The sequence below is a fragment of the Papio anubis genome, unplaced genomic scaffold (assembly GCF_008728515.1).
Source record: "Papio anubis isolate 15944 unplaced genomic scaffold, Panubis1.0 scaffold616, whole genome shotgun sequence".
In the NCBI taxonomy this organism is placed as follows: domain Eukaryota; kingdom Metazoa; phylum Chordata; class Mammalia; order Primates; family Cercopithecidae; genus Papio; species Papio anubis.
Window position 1 is genome coordinate 29,048 of NW_022166382.1, and position 16,590 is coordinate 45,637.

Consider the following 16,590-nt stretch of genomic DNA (forward strand, 5'->3'; position numbering starts at 1 on the left):
CCACTGGGTTAAACAACATTCATATTTGTTTCCTTGTTCTTTCTTTTTAGCAGGAAGGCATGAAGTGGCCTTTTCTCTTTTTAATGTATGGCAGACAGATCTTCAGATGTAAAGTTTGAAAGCAATGAAGTATGTTATATGCAAAGGTAATGCAAATGAATCACAATTTTTAAAGTTCATAATCTGAAATTAATCAGCAATAGATCAAGGAAAGAAAGAGCAAAGAGAGACACATGTCCATTGCTGGGTTTCATATTTCATACCTAAAGAGCAGAACTATAAAAATAAGTAATGTTTGAAGCCTAGTAGAACATGGAAATGGTGCTAACTAAGAAAGGACAAGACAGAAGTGGTCATAGGTACCTATTTTTGGAATCAGTAGCTACTTTAATATATGTTATTAAGCCCCATGGCAGAAAAAAAATGGCACTGAATGAAGGCTATGATAATTTAAATGTCTTATAATCAGGCTCAGATGAACTCCTATGGTATTTTGGGGTGTGGTCTGTCTTTACTTATCTGGCCTTAAACAGACTAAATTTCCATTTTTCTCTTTTAGGATTGCCTTCCCTATATGATTTCCTTCAGGTCAGATATAATGCCTTCCCTTTCCATGTGGGCACTCCAGCCAGCCTGCTAGCAGTACTCACTGCCTGCTAATGATGGGCTCTGTGATATTTCTAAACTACCTTAAGTACTAGTGAAAACTTCCTGGGCTGGAAGGGACCTAAGCAGGCTGTTTATCAAAAATCTATAGAAATTATGACACTAAGGTGAATAAATGCCCATCGGAATGGAATGTGATCTTTAATACAAGATGGATATGGTCAGTTGTCCTAAGCTGTCTATGAATAACAGCTGTAAAAACTGACCAATAAAGAGGACATAGTTCATTAAAACAGAGATAAGATGATACGGTTTGGTTCTGTGTATCAACCAAAATCTCATGTTGTATTGCAATCCCCACATGTTGGAGGAGGGGCCTAGTGGGAGATGACTGAATCATGGGGCTGGATTCTCCCTTGCTGTTCTCACGATAGTGAATGCGTTCTCACAACATCTGGTTGTTTACAGGTGTGTGGCGCTTCCCTTTTCACTCTCTCTCGCTCTGCCATAGAAAGACATGCTTGATTCCACTTTGCCTTCTGCCATGATTGTAAGTTTCCTGAGGCCTCCCAGCCATGCTTCCTGTACAGCTTGCAGAACTGTCAGTCAGTTAAACTTCTTTTCTTCATAAGTTACCCAGTCTCAGGTAGTTCTTTATAGAAGTGTGAGAATGAACTAATACATAAGATATGTGCCAAAAATATAGCTATGAGTACTAGACCCTTATTCATTATTACTTATATCACTAATATTATTGTTTAATATATTATTACTGCTAATATAATTGATACTATATGATATCTTTCTTACTACTGTTGTTACTCTTCCTCTTCTGCTATTTTCATTTGCTGAGTCATTATGGACAAGGAAGGATTCTAAGCCCTTTAAATGCATAACTAACGTATATTCATTTAATCTCAGTAACTCTGTTAGGTAGGCATTATTTTAACTCTCATTTTTACAGATGGGAAAACTAAGATATGGAGAGACAAAGCAATTTGTTCTAATAAATTTTAAAATTTGCTATTTGCATTGGTACAATTCAGGTTGGATAAAGTGTCTAAGAGTAATGTATGAAGATTTTTATGGCATGTAAAATAATGCTATTTGTAATACTGATATTAGCACTAGTTGTAATAATGTTAAAAGCTACACTCTTGGGAGGCCGAGGCGGGTGGATCACGAGGTCAGGAGATTGAGACCATCCTGGGCAACATAGTGAAATGCTGTCTCTACTAAGAATACAAAAATTAGCTGGGCGTGGTGGTGCACACCTGCAGTCCCAGCTACTCGGGAGGCTGAGACAGAAGAATTGCTTGAACCCAGTAGGCGGAAGTTGCAGTGAGCCAAGATCGTGCCACTGCACTCCACGCTCCAGCCTGGTGACAGAGCGAGACTCCATCAAAAAAAAGAAAAAAAAAAAAGCCACACTCTGAGTACTTTATGTGCCAGGCATGAACTATGTGTTTTCTGGGTGGCTGTTACTGTTTTAATCCTCAGAGCTATGCCAGGAGATAGTTCCAACTATTATTCCTATGTTGTAGATGAAGAAATTGGGACACAGACAAGTAGTTTACGTGAGGTCACCTAGTACCTGAATGAAAAAATGCTATACAATTATTGGTCTTGTTTGCTGACATGTTGTTTAAAAAAGTTTGTTAAGCATTTAAAAAATTATCTAGTGGTTTCATCTCCTAAACCAGGGCTATTAACCAATCAACGCCTTCTAAATGTTGACAGGAACACAACAGAGATATGGTTACCTTGCTCTTGTACTTCTGATGCCCAAGCCGGAACTTCACGTAGGGATCGCTCAACCCATTGGAATCCATGGCCTTGAGGTCTCTCCCTTCAATCAAGGTGATGCTGACTATTCCTCTCCAAAGATGTGATTTTCTGTGTAGGTCTGATAGGCGTAAACTTTGGGTCTGAAACTTTTGGCAAATGAAATTGAGTTAGGTTACTGTGTTTTAAACCCAAATATCTCATTTTGGCATTACCTTTTCTCCTGTTATGATTCTTCAAAAAATAAAGGATAGACAATTATAATTTTTAAAATTAAAATAATTATGAATTATTGTTTGTTAATTATAAAATTAATAAATTATGAAATTATCATCTCATGATAAATTTGTTATGTAAAAGAGTTGAGTGTTCAAAATACAGCCTAGCTTTTCAATTCTTAAGATTACATGATGTAGATACTTCAAGAATATCAGAGAATATTTGCATGTGTGCCAAATAGGCTTATACCAAAATATATATACAATAAATGTTAGAAATATCAAAGGCCTCATTCATACTGTGGTATTTAATTTTTAAACTATTTGTGGTTTTTGAAGATCTCTTTGTTTATGTTATAAACATATTTTAGGGGTGGTTTTTAATTGGAAGATTAGTTGCAAGTGCTATTCAGATAGTTTAAAAACTTCTTTCTTGCCACATTTGGAGATTATTGAGCTTCAGATTACTAAAGGACAATTTAAGTTACCACAAAATAGAAAACAAAATCAATACGCCCATCTAAGATGGCTTGCTTATACCTAAAACTTTCATCACAAATATTTAAAATGTTTAAAGTTACACTGTGATTTATATTGGCAAGTATGTTTCTGGATTTATTTTACATTTTAGTATCTGAACGTTTTCTTTAATTACTTTTAATATTCTTTTTTTTTTGTTTAGAAACAGAGTCTTGCTCTGTCACTCAGGCTGGAGTGCAGGGGTGTGGACATAGCTGACTATAACCTCAAACTCTTGGGCTCAAGTGATCCTCCTATATCAGCCTCCCAAGTAGCAGCCTCAGGCATGCACCACTGCACCCAGCTAATTTTTAGTTTTTATTTTCATTTCATTTGTTTGGTTTTGTTTTTAGAGAAAGGGTCTTGCTTGCTTGACCAGGCTGGAGTGCAGTGGCGTGATCATAGCTCACTGCAGCTTTGAACTCCTAGCTTCAAGTGATCCTCCTGCCTCAGACTCCCAAAGTGCTGGGATTATAGGCATGAGCCACCACACCTGGCTTAGACTTTTATTAAAATTGGCAAGTCTACTAAAAATGGCCATATAATCTCTTTAAACTAAAAAGGACATAAAACAAGCCATAGAAAGTAACTAAATGTGAAAACATCTTCAATCTGGATTCAACATCAAGCAGTACTATAAAAATGGTTTCTTTCATATTATCAAACATATTTTTTCTACTTATAGTCATTTCATGAAGAAATTCGACGTTCCTCTCAACCTCAAAGTACACTTCTAAATTATGGATTAGCATTACTTTCTACCTAATCCTGTCTACATTAATGTTACAAAGTTACAGTCTATTTTGTATAACTCTCCCTCCCACTTTGACTTCCTACCTTTTTCCATACCAGAGCAATGCCATCGGTATTTTTATCGTCATCATTTCACAGTGCTTCTATTAGGAAAATGAAAACTACATTCTCCAAAAGATAATACTTCTAATACTCGAACATTTCAATGAAAATCTTTGAAAATCCCATTGCATATTTTCCTGCCTTGTTGAACACAGCACATTTTGAACCTTGCCTGGTGGCTCTGCCCTATGAATATCAATGCAGACCTTTGTCTACACACTCTTCATCCCTGTGAGCTTCAAAAGCAGCATTCAAATGTGATCTGAAGTGTAAAGGAGAATTCATGGAGCACCTACAAGTTCTGCAGAACTCCATGCCCTCTTCAGCTGGAGCCCCACTGCTCCCGTCTGTTCCATATATTGAATTTCCACATTGGATTTTGATGAACAGAGGATTTCTCAGATGAAAGTAATTGTTTAGAATTTGTTGCACCCAGTTATGGCTAAGGTCTTTGTTTTAGTTCTAAGATTTCATGCAACTTATTATTATATAATCCAGTCGTAGATTTTGGTGTATGACTGCTTGGTTTGACCACTTCTGCTGCTGTTGAGACTGCCTCTAACAGCAGACTCTAGGGAATCGGGTTTTAAACTTTGGACTGGAAACTTTTTTAAGGAACATGAGTAGCAAAGAAGGAACCAAAGAAAACAAATGTTGTAGCAAGCAAGAAGAAGTAATTATTTTAGAAAAGATCAAGGAGTTAATAGCTGCCAACTAATACAGAGCTTTAGAATTTAAAAATGTACTTGTCTATATCACAACGTTTGGTTCCCACAAAAACCCCATGAGGTCAGAAGGCAAGGCTTCTTAGCCCCATTTTACTGATGGAACTCAGAGTGGTTGTGCTCATAAATGGTAGATGTGTGACTAGAACCCCAATATTTCTCATCTTTATTCCTGAGCTTCCCCAATACAAGTGTTTAGGGTGGAGATTCTCTCATAGGTTAAAAGGTAATCATGATTTAAACAAAATGTTTTCAAAGGATACTCTCCAGTTAAGTGGTGAGCACATGGCTAATTTATGAAACTGCCTTTTACTTTTCTATTATATGACCACATGTGTTTATATTTATAATATTTCAGCTTGTTGAAGAATATACTTAATGCCATTTTTCTATGTGCTCTGTAGAAGCAGTCAAATAGTAGTTGGGTACAAGTTAGGTTACACAGTGTCTTCAATTAGCAAGGCGAAGTAAGTTTCTTTAATAGTGCCATGTCTAAAATAGTGCTTTTCTTGCTTGATCCTCCTTTCGTTTTGTTTTCTGGTTTTTATTTTTTAATTTTTTATTATCTTTTTTTTTTTTTTTTTTTTTTTTTTTTGAGACGGAGTCTTGCTCTATCGCCCAGGCTGGGGTGCAGTGGCGTGATCTCCACTCACTGCAAGCTCTGCTTCCCGGGTTCACACCATTCTCCTGCCTCAGCCTCCCGTGTAGCTGGGACTACAGGCGCCCGCCACCACACCCAGCTAATTTTTTTTAAATGTATTTTTAGTAGAGACGGGGTTTCACCTTGTTAGCCAGGATGGTCTTGATCTCCTGACCTCATGATCCGCTCGTCTCGGCCTCCCAAAGTGCTGGGATTATAGGCGTGAGCCACCGCGCCCGGCCTATCATTTTTTTTTAACATGAGAACATGAACTTGACTTACAGAGTGAGGGGGAGAAAAGCCATTTTCACTCTGTAAGTCAAGTTCATATTCTCATGTAAAGCTCACAGGAGGACAAAAGATTCCATTTTCCATGGGGTCCTTTATGCTTTCACAGAAATAAAATGAACATAATAGAGACTTTACCTACTGCTATTAGTTGCTGTGAAATGCTGTTCTATAACCCAGAAGAACATTTCCAAAACAACTTGGGGAGCTAAGTGGGAGGAAGAAGGAGAACATTTCTTCATAAAAACAGGGCTAATGGGTATGGTAATTATGGGGACCTGTGCATAAGGCTGAGAAGAAGAAATAAAAAAGTTTCAGAGATATTCTAATCAGATATTTTTTCAGTGATGTTTTCTTCTTCAATAATTTTTGTTCAAAATGGTACTTCTCTACAAAGAAACTCCATAATTCAACTGTAGATTTTATTGAGCAACTGCATAGTCATGAAACTGTTAAATTTATTTAGTCTATGCGTGAAGAAGTGAGACTTGAAATAAAATTACAGGTAAAGGTAAAAGATATAAACATAGGCTATCAAAAGCAGGAGAGAGAAGCATGGAACATAAATGTTCACTCACATATTCCTAGCAATTTCTGGCTATATAACTTGGGCATGTTTATCTCTCTCTCTGGGACTCAATTTTCTTATCTTTGATTTGTCAAGACTGTACTCCAGGGCCCCAAGTGTACTAACAACCCTTTTCTGTGTGTATCTACGGGTGGAGGGAGGTTGTGTGTTCAGGGGCCTACAGAGAAAGAAGTACACTCCATCAACAATGAAGATTTAGCTTGCTCAAGATAGTCACTTATTACTCTTACTTACTTGTAAAATCAAAGTTCTGGGGAGCTCATTGAAGGCGTGAGGATGGGCAGAATACCACAGCAAAAAGAAACTTTGCAAACTATGGAATTCTGATGCTCTCCAAGGTATCTTCGGAGTCACTTGCTGCTCTGTTTAAAAAGTTTCCTTCCTCTGTACAGTAAATCTCTCAAATATGTGGTCCACAGACCAGTGGCATTGATGTCACCTGGGAACTTTTTAGAACCTAGAATCCTCTGACCCCATCCAGACTAACAGCATCAGAAACTTTGGGAGTGGAGCCAGGCATTCTGGTTTAACCAGTCCGCCAGGTGATTCTGATACACACTCAAGTGTGAGAATCCTTGCTTGAAAGTTATGTGGAGCATGCACACTGGCTTCTCTATGTTCTAATAACTATTAATACAATTGTAAAAATTAACATTAATATTATTTATACTATTTAAAGTCCTTTTTTAGTTCTGATTAGGAAACATATTGCTCTAGATATCTAGGGTATTTAAAAAGAGAAGCAGGACCCTACTGAACAATTATGAAAAGCTGTGCTTCTTTTCTTCCTTTGTTATTTTTCTCATAAATATATCTAAATAACACATATTTATTGAAGTGTTGATAGTCCACCAAAATCACTTATTGAGCACCTAAAGGGCAAAGAGTATTAAACAAATCCAAAATAACATTCAATAAAATTTGCATATTGCAGTTGGTACTTAGTTTTCTAAGGTAATGCTCTCAACTAGGTCCTTGTTGAATTAGAAGTCTTGTTGAGGGGGACAAGAAAAAAGGCAAGAAGACTAAAAAGAAAAAAAACCAACCTAGTTCTTCAAAGCAAAGAACAAAAACAAAGCCCTTAAAAGGAAAGAATAATCCTTGAACTTGTAAGGTAGTTGTTCTCAAATTCTAGCAGTCAATTTGCTGGAATTGCATGATTCTCTGAGATGTGACTCAGTTCTTATGGAGTAGAGCCGTGTCTGTATTTCAGCACATGCCCAATGTGATTCTCACCCATCCAAAGTTTAGGATCCACTTTCATAAGAATATTCATCCAAGTTCATAATTAATAAAGAATATCAAGACACCAGTTAACAATACAGATTTCAAAGCATGAAGCAATTAGTCCATAACAGGTATCTTTAGTAAGATTTTAGAACAAATGAGCTGGCAATTTAAAGAAAGTGTTAGTTATATTATTCCTTGAAAAAAAAGTAAGATTACAATTCCTTTTCCTATGTACAAAATAGGTTAGTATAGGGAATGGGTTTTCAGTACAGCAAGTTGGCTCTCAGAAATCACAGCTCATGCAAGCTCAGAAAAAAATAAATGAACTGAATGGTTGAACTTACTTGTGCATTTTTGCAATAAGGACTCTGAAGCTCTGCTTTGCAGAAGCCCAGGACAGGAAGAGCTGGCCTGCCGCACGTCTGGATGGAAATGAATGATCAGAGCTGTACGGGGAAGGTTTGTACCATTCTCAACCCCTCATTTTGATCAGCAGTTTGAATTACTCTTCAGAAAACATTATTTGAGAAAATTTGTATTTGCTTCTCAAGTCACTGTCAGAAAATGTCTTATAGCACAATGAAGATAAATGTCAATGCAACTCTAAATTTCCAGCCACTATTTTCTTTAGTAGAATGATGCTGCAGTGGTCAAGGAAATGAAGCCCAGAGATTATATAGTAACAGAGCCTAATTAAGTGATTTCAGGTTTTTGTTAATAGGTGTATCAGAGAAAATAACTATAGCAAGAGAAATCATGAAAAGAATAATTGTTTCCAAGTCTGCTGCTTCAAAAGGTCGGAATAGTGATTTGCTTTCAGAAAAATAAATGTGATATGAATAGGCAATAAATAAGATCATATTAACCCTGTATCCCACATGTAAATCTTTTGTAATGATTAAAGAAGTATCTCTAAACTAATAGGGAAATTTTGTCCCACATGACACCTCCCTTTCCTGCCTTTGATATGAAAAAGTAACTCAAAGATCCCTTCACTACCAAGACCACGAGTAGCAAAAGATGGATTAAGACAGATACAGCTGAACAGGAACTCCTGGGGGGAAGTTATCATGGTGGGACTGAAAGTTTATATTACAGGTCTTCTGGAGCAGTTAAAGAAAGTTTCTTAACAATAGTATTATGATGAGATTAGAGTCGTCAGTCTTAATAACATCAACAGAGAAGACTGGATTAGGGCAGTCGGAAAGGTGGATTAAATCACACAGAAAGAAAGGAACATTTATTGTGCAGCTATTACATCTGCTGTTTTCACACTCCAGTGTTTTTCATGACAGGAATCTTATTTTAAGGTAAATAAACTGAGGCATAGAGAAGATAAGTACCCCACTCAAAGCCAAATGACTAGAGATTGGCAAGGCTGACATTTGAATCTAGAGTTGCTGAGACCTAATCCATGATTTCCACCTCCACCCACCTATATTTCCCTTTTTTTGACAGAGACTAAGAAATTCATGGTACAACAAAAGAAATTAATTGGTACAGAAGTTTTCAAAATACTTTGCCTGTCACTTAGGTGAAATGTATCCTTGGTTATAGATTATCAAGAAAGGCTAATCAAGGGATTAAAGGAAGTAAGAGTAGGTGGGTGGTAATAACCCCAGCATATGTTATTCACTTTATAATAAACTATAGTTTAATGTCTGCTAGTAAGGTGGTGAAGTCATAGAATCTCGCATCTAAATTGGGAGCATTTCTATATTCCAGTTCTAGTTAAAAAGTTTAGTAATTCCATTCCTTGAAAATATGGATCACTAACAATGAGATATTTTATTTTTCTAGATCTTGATTTAAAAATAGATCAAAATAAAAAAAAAAATCTGTTTAGACTTAATTTGAGACTAAGGGAACACAGTTAAACCAATCCCCTTCCCTGATAGGTACAAATAATCCTTGGCTTTTGTTATCCTGGATTTTATTACCTTTGTACAACCTAATCCTTCCAAATGAGACCCAGACACTGAAATAGGGAGTGAAAGACATTGCTTATGTGTTTACAATAAGCCATGTGTGGAATCAGCTCTTTCTTCTATTTTCAGCACAGGGTGCATGTGCTTTTATTTAATCAAATGATCCCCGAGACACTACAAAGAAGAGATAATGACAGCCTAGAATGACCGTTTTCTGCTGCAAAGACGAGTGTGGAGCAATTAGCTCAATCCCAGGCACAGGCCTGTTCTATCTTTTCCTTTTCCTGCTGAGTTTATTCGAGTGAATTGCACCTGGATGATGAAGTCCAACAAGTGCATTTGTTCTGCCATCCATCCATCCTCTCAAGGTAGGATTGCTTTTACAGAAAACCCTGTCGGTGCTTTGTCCAGCCCAGTCTGAAGTGTCTCATCTTATAATAAAGCTTTGATCCTTTTTTTCTTAGAAGATGATTTACTGGCACCATAATCCTTAGCGAAATTCTGCTGGTTTTTAATCCTTAAACTTTCTTTTATATTTCCATTGCTTCTTGATACAATTTATGGTGCCAGGAAGTTCTTTACGTTTACTTAAGATGTTTTAACTATCCTCTCTAACTTTAATCGTGGCCAAAGAAAAGTTTTAAAGCTTTTACTACATTTGTTTGAAAATACATACAAATAGAAAATCATCATATATATTGTAATCTTTTTGGCTTGCTGAAATAATCTACAAATTTCTAGCAATAATATGGGAAAGGAATAATAGTCTTGGGCTTGCCTTATAGAGACCTGTGTTTTTTTGTTTGTTTGTTTTTGTTTTTGAGACTGTTAATTAAAAGTTACACATATTTTTTAGTATAAATAACATCATACTTAAAAATGGAGATAATTCCTGAAATCATCTTGGGTGGATGTTATCTATGGTCGAGTTGTTCAGCATGTAAGTGCTTCAGTACAGGATTCCATTCTTGTTTTAAAAAGTCAATAACTCTTCTCCTTAGCCTTCAATCTTCCTTCAGACACACTTTTGCTTGACCTGACCAGAAGGCGGTACTCTGACATAACTTCTAAATTGCTTTGTATTTTTCTAGGTACTCTTCTTTGCCCATTGTGACCCTTTTCTTGATTTTTATATGAAGTATCTTGGCATGTTCCAGCATTTTCCACTTAAAAAATATTTAAATTTATCTTTGATTCACTGCAATGTTCTTGTAAGGTGGTTTGTTCAATTAATTCTTTTACCAGAGTCTGTAAGTCCACTCAATGGAGGTAACTAAAAAGAAACGTAAGCATGCTAAATATTTGAAAACACTGCACTAAGTTGCCACCTTTAAGTGGGAAGTTAGTCTTTAATACAATTTTTACTTAACTTGATTCTCATATTTTTTATTGTTTTCATGAGAAACATGGTAATTGTCATATCCACCGCTTAATATTTTTTATCCTAAGATAGCGTTTTGATGAATAACAAATATTATGCTTTCGGACAATTAGACTATCCCTGTGCACAGTCTTTTCTTTCCATTATTTTGCTCTCAGGAAAATTAAGATATAGCAAGTAGCACTGATGTTCCAGCTGAGCAAGTTTTTACTAGGATGTAGTTTCACTCAGTGTAAATCAGTTGCTATCTCTTGGACACATGTATTGATCTGTATAAATCCTGATAGGAATTTATTTTAAATCACATCCTGCTTAACCCACAAAGCACATGTATACTCTTCATGCAAGATTTTATCTGAGCTATTTAGATAGTTTGCATATCTGAAAATGTCCCTGGATAACCTCCTTTCATATATATCTCCTCTAAAAGTTCATCAGAATAACAATATTGCTTGGGTAAAGAGCAATGGGGTCAATTAGTTACCAGAGTGACCTTTGAATGTGACTATGGAAGACAATACTCAAACAAAGTAGGCTTGGTCACTGATTTTCTGATTTTGTAAATGGCATATCAGACACATCAGTCTCATGGCTCTTAAACATATCCATCCATTGGTGGCTAACACAGCTGCTGAAGAAAAGGGTCAAATAATGCAAGAAGAATTTGAAAGAGTGTCAATCAAAAATAACAGGTTAAGGAACAGCTTTATTTATACGAAGTATCTTTATTCATCATAAACTCAAAGAGAGACTCTACTGCTCTTCAAAGTTCTTCAAAACATTTATTTGTATGGCATTCAGAGAGAGAGAAATATTGTTTCTGATCATGCCATCTGGGTACCTCAAGGCAATGACATCAGTTTGATGGGCCTCACTTTCCTCATTGGTAAGACAGATGATCCCTAAAGGTTCTGCCTGTATGACCCAAGTCATTTGTCAACTGTTCATTGTCATAGGCCCAGAGAAGACATTACCACCAGGCCTTGGATACAAGAAAGCTTGCTTATTTTTAAAGTTGCACATTTGTTATTCTAGGATCAAAGAGTTCAAGAGATTGAGAAAGGTTATTAAAGAATATTTGAGGATGAAAACAACCAAATGGAAAGTACTGATAAGTGGAAAACTTGGAAGTAGCAAAGAAGATCTTGAGAGCGCCACTTGAAAGGGAAACACTTGAAAAACTATTAATTATGAAGCTGGTCCTGGTGACAAATCTTCATTCACAATGACCAGTGTGCACATTTGCTGCACATAGAACAAGTTCAACCCAGAGCACCCTCAAAGTCTACTCTGAAGAAGTGTGCCATTTCCCTTTTTTTTTTTTTTTTTTTTGAAACAGAGGTTTGCTCTTGTTGCCCGGGCTGGCGTGCAATGGCACAATCTTAGCTCACTACAACCTCCTCCCCCTGGGTTCAAGCAATTCTCCTGCCTCAGCCTCCCGAGTAGCTTGGATTACATGCATGCGCCACCATGCCTGGCTAATTTTTTGTATTTAGTAGAGACGGGGTTTTGCCCTGTTGGTCAGGCTGGTCTCAAACTCCTGACCTCAGGTGATCCACCCGCCTCAGCCTCCCAAGGTGCTGGGATTACAGGCATGAGCCACCGGGCCCGGCCAGTGAAATAGTTTTTGGATAAAGCCGTCATTTAAAGTCATGGAACAATTTAAAAGCACTAATTCTGTGTGTTCCGGGACAATGCATGAACATATAAGAGGAATTATTATTTCAGCAAAGTACAGAGTAACTTCAGTGAAGGCAGCCATACAGTGTAAATGAAGAGGGTGTAATTACTAAAATAAACTCACAACAATAAAAAGCTACAAAAAAAAAAAAAAGTGTGTGTGCATTCAAGCTGGTGAGGATGAATAAATGTAGCTTATACTTGCTCACTGGTCAACACATGACTTAATCTGGTACCTGCCAGTCTACTTAAGAGACACTACAGCAAATACTAAAGTTCTAAAGAAAAAAAGATAGTTTTCAATCATGAACAGTTTGAGAGCCAAGAAAGGAAAATGGCCAGGCCCTAAGAGTGTAGCATTTTTCATTGCAATATCTATTGTTACATTAAGCATATACCAAGTGTGAATTTTCAAAGAAAGAGGAACATTCTCAAAGGAAAGCAGTAAGTGCATTAGTAATAAATTGTGCTGTGCATAATGCAGAATTAGAGCAGAGAAAGAAATGGATGGTCATTATGAGGCTATTACGCTTTAAACATCAAAGAGTAAGTTAAATTGAAATGACATTTAAAACAAGTTATCTGTAAATCATCATTTTGTCTTTATTTAAATCAAAAGAGTTGCTGTTTTCTAAATTATAGGATTTCTTTTCAAAGAAAGAGCACTAATTAGTATATATCTAGGACAGAATTCTAGTATAGATCACTGTAATAGAAGTAAATATTTTTCTCGAACAGAAATGGAGCAGAAAATTCTAGTCTCATTTTACATGAGAGGAAAGAAAGAGCCCTCATGGACCTTCTAGATGGCACCATTATATTCCCAGAGAGTCCCTGAGACTCTAGCTTCTCAGAATTTGGAATAAACTTGGTTTCATAAAGTGACTTCAAAGAAATATGTTCAATTTACGAAGTTCTTAATTTTTACAAGTGCAGAAATAAAAGTGTTAGTTACCTAGATGACTTAGAAGATAATAAAGAAGGCAAATGAATATATCTATCTGGAAGCCTATCTTAAAAAGTGAAACTCTTAATTGCCATTTAACTTTCAAAATTGCTATCCAAAACCAAAAATCAAGAATATTAACAAAAAGGATTTAGACATTACCCTCCAAAAGAGAGACTTCACAGAGAAATAAGATCCAACCACTTCATTTTCTGAAAGTTCCTAAAAACAAACAAATATTTAGCTACATTTTGAGACATTTTTGAGAATACTTAATTAGTATTGTAAATCCAAACAAATAAAATCAAAGCAAATAAAAAAACCAAAAATTGTATATCCTAAAGATACTTGGCATATTTAGAAACTGTAAGTTTCTTCCCTTGAATAAGTTAAAATTTTTGTGGTAGTACAGTTTAGAGAGGATTATTTGTGTAATTTTTTAAGAGTCTACTTACCTTTTTATTTTTAATTATTGATTAATATATTATAGAGTCTGATGGTTTATTATAGAAAGTTGACTGTTTAAGCATATTTTAAGATTTTAAAGTAAAGCAGGTATTTATTCCTTTTAATAAAACAATTGTGTTAACCATAGAACTTCAGAGCATTTTTAAAGAATGACTGCAGAAATCTTATTTATAAACATGCACCTAGTCAAATTTGGTTTAAATTTTTACCAAAAAAATCCAAATTTTATAATACAATTAACAAATATAATAAGTGACTTAGTTAACTGAAGTTCCCTGACCATAATTTTAAAAAGAAATGAATACCGAGAGAGTTGGCTATTGGACTAAAAGCAATGCAGTGGATTCAAGTAGAATAGTTTATTACTTAATCCTCAGACTTTTATAAAGGAAACCAATTCAACTTTGGGAAATAAAAAAAATAGCTATCCATTTTTAAATAGAATATCTAAATTACATGCTTCCCATAAACATTAAAACTTTGCATTCTGTCTCTAGGTGTCAGTTATGATAAAGTTTCAGTAAACTGATGACCGTTACGGGAAAGTATCAATAGTTGATACTGTGATAAAGAGGAAGCACTTTTGCAACTTCTTTGATTGTTCTATGATTTTGTGTTAGCAATTAAGATTTTGGAGGTGAGGTGGGATTTATGATGATCAAGATTTAGGACTTAGGCTTCTCTTTTAAAATTTGAGAAACAAAAATATTAGCCACATTTAGATCCACGGAAGTTGCCAGGCTGTGCTTTTCGTGCCATGTTTAATTACTTCTGTCATTCACCAGCTAAAATTTATATTTCATTTTACAATCCATGTTCTCATGCAAATTTAGGCCTTTATTTCAGAGGAGCAATTTAATTTTCTTGTGGACCCCTTTGCCATTTACAACAGACCAGCCAAAGCCTTCCTTTCACTAGAGTCTAATGATAATAACAATAACAACAACTACAACAACAATACGAAGACACCTGGCATTACAAAATGAGTCCTAAACAGAAGTGGTGATTGTATTACAGAGAACAAGAAAAAGAGCACAAACTATTCATGAATTCCAGAGAAAACTTATCTTAAAGCATAATTGTAGATATTTAGTTACGCTTCAGTCTTCACCAAAACAAGAGACTAAGTGAGGCAAAGTGACATTTTAAAATTGCTAAAAGTATAAAGTACCAGCAAAGGGAAACAGAACAAAAAACAGAAATATCAGTTGATAATGGGAAATTATTGAAGTTATTCTGAAAGATGAATTGTTAAACTGTTTCTACTAAGATTTCTAATTTATAAAAGTAGTAAGATGCATTGGGAATATCTTATTTATTTCTGTTTTTGCCTCTAAAAATCTAACATACACTAAGAAAATTTCTCCTCAAAGATAAAAAATCTAATTATGAATCTAAATATTAAACAAATTTTAGACTAAAAAATCTAGAAAATAAATTTTTTTTCCACAGGGAAATAAAACTAAAGGATGGTTTATTTTTTTCTAATAAATGAATATAATGTGATTTTTTTCAGCCTTCATAAATCACAGAAATGTTTAAAGTCTTTTTTATCAGATGGAATAAGGATTAGTCAAGAAGTTTTTATAAAAAGTGATATTTTAAAATTAGTCTTAACGTGTACAGAGCTTTAAACATAACACATACTATTATAATTTGGCAATTCTTCAAAACTCAAAACCTTCACAATTGATTTGAAATTGTGAAGCCTGATATTCAAATGTAAGAGTCAAGTCAGCTAGCATTCCTGATTACAAAAGCATGCTTTCATAGGAACTCAATTTCCTTTTATCAATACTATTTTGGCCACTTAAGAGATTAAAAAATAAATAAATACACAAACAAATCATTTATATAAACTTTCTTGGTCAGATTGCAATCACTGTTCATCAAAGCCATGGCTCTTGGATGCTTCCATCCTAACAATAAGGATGCCTCACGGTATTGACTAAGCTTATCAATTGTTATGTTAACTAGGGCTTTGGAGCCAGGATCCTGACAAAATTATAAATTGTTTCACTGTATACATTTAGGGTCCCTTAAGACCAACAAATCTCTCCCAGTTTCACTCAATTTAATAACTGTCCATCTGTCTATCCATCCATCTGTTCATTCATCCTTCCATCTATCTATCTTGTTAAATTAAAAGGCCATGTAATCTGCACAGCAGCCCTTAGTTCTGTTATCCTGGAACCCAGTTATATTAGTTCTCCCCCTTTTAATCGGTCCAGGAAGGATCTTAAGAAACTGGCCAACTCACTTGGTAACACATGCCACCAATGTGAAGGCCAATAAACATCCTAGACCTGAAACACAAGCACTGTGGAATTCATCCTTTCACTGAGATTACATTTTGTCCTTTCACTTTGTACCAACTCATCCAGATGTGCTCCAGAAGAATCCACAACATTATGCCAACAAGAGCAGTCAAATAAATGTAATGCCATTGTCACAGCAAATCCCTGTAGCTATGAATTACAATATATAAAAAATTTTATTTTATGCCTTTGGGGAAATATTGTCAAAATAGCAAGGAAAAACCATCTCAACATAAAATTTAATTATAGCTCCATGTATTTTGTGGGGCTAATGAAATATCTACTGACATTATACTATCTCTGTTTTAAGTAAACTTACTACAAATTTAAGGACTTGGTTACCAGGTGGGGACAAAAGGTATTCTCTGATAATAGAAATACTCACTGCTATTTACATTTGTTCATTGCTGCATT

The 16,590-nt window shown here is 35.3% G+C and overlaps 1 protein-coding gene across 1 annotated transcript in view; it reads right to left on the reverse strand.

The window, feature by feature from the left end:
• The window catches only part of LOC101001536 (multiple C2 and transmembrane domain-containing protein 1), a 45,120-nt gene extending 28,815 nt beyond the window's left edge, over nucleotides 1–16,305 (reverse strand). Inside the window, exons 1-4 of the mRNA XM_031662409.1 lie at nucleotides 16,231–16,305; nucleotides 13,553–13,612; nucleotides 7,800–7,877; nucleotides 2,370–2,540 (exon numbers count right to left, since the gene is read on the reverse strand). Of these exons, the coding sequence (XP_031518269.1) occupies nucleotides 2,370–2,540; nucleotides 7,800–7,877; nucleotides 13,553–13,612; nucleotides 16,231–16,305 (384 nt within the window). The remainder of the gene's footprint in view (nucleotides 1–2,369; nucleotides 2,541–7,799; nucleotides 7,878–13,552; nucleotides 13,613–16,230) is intronic.
• Between the last annotated feature and the right edge of the window lie 285 nt (nucleotides 16,306–16,590).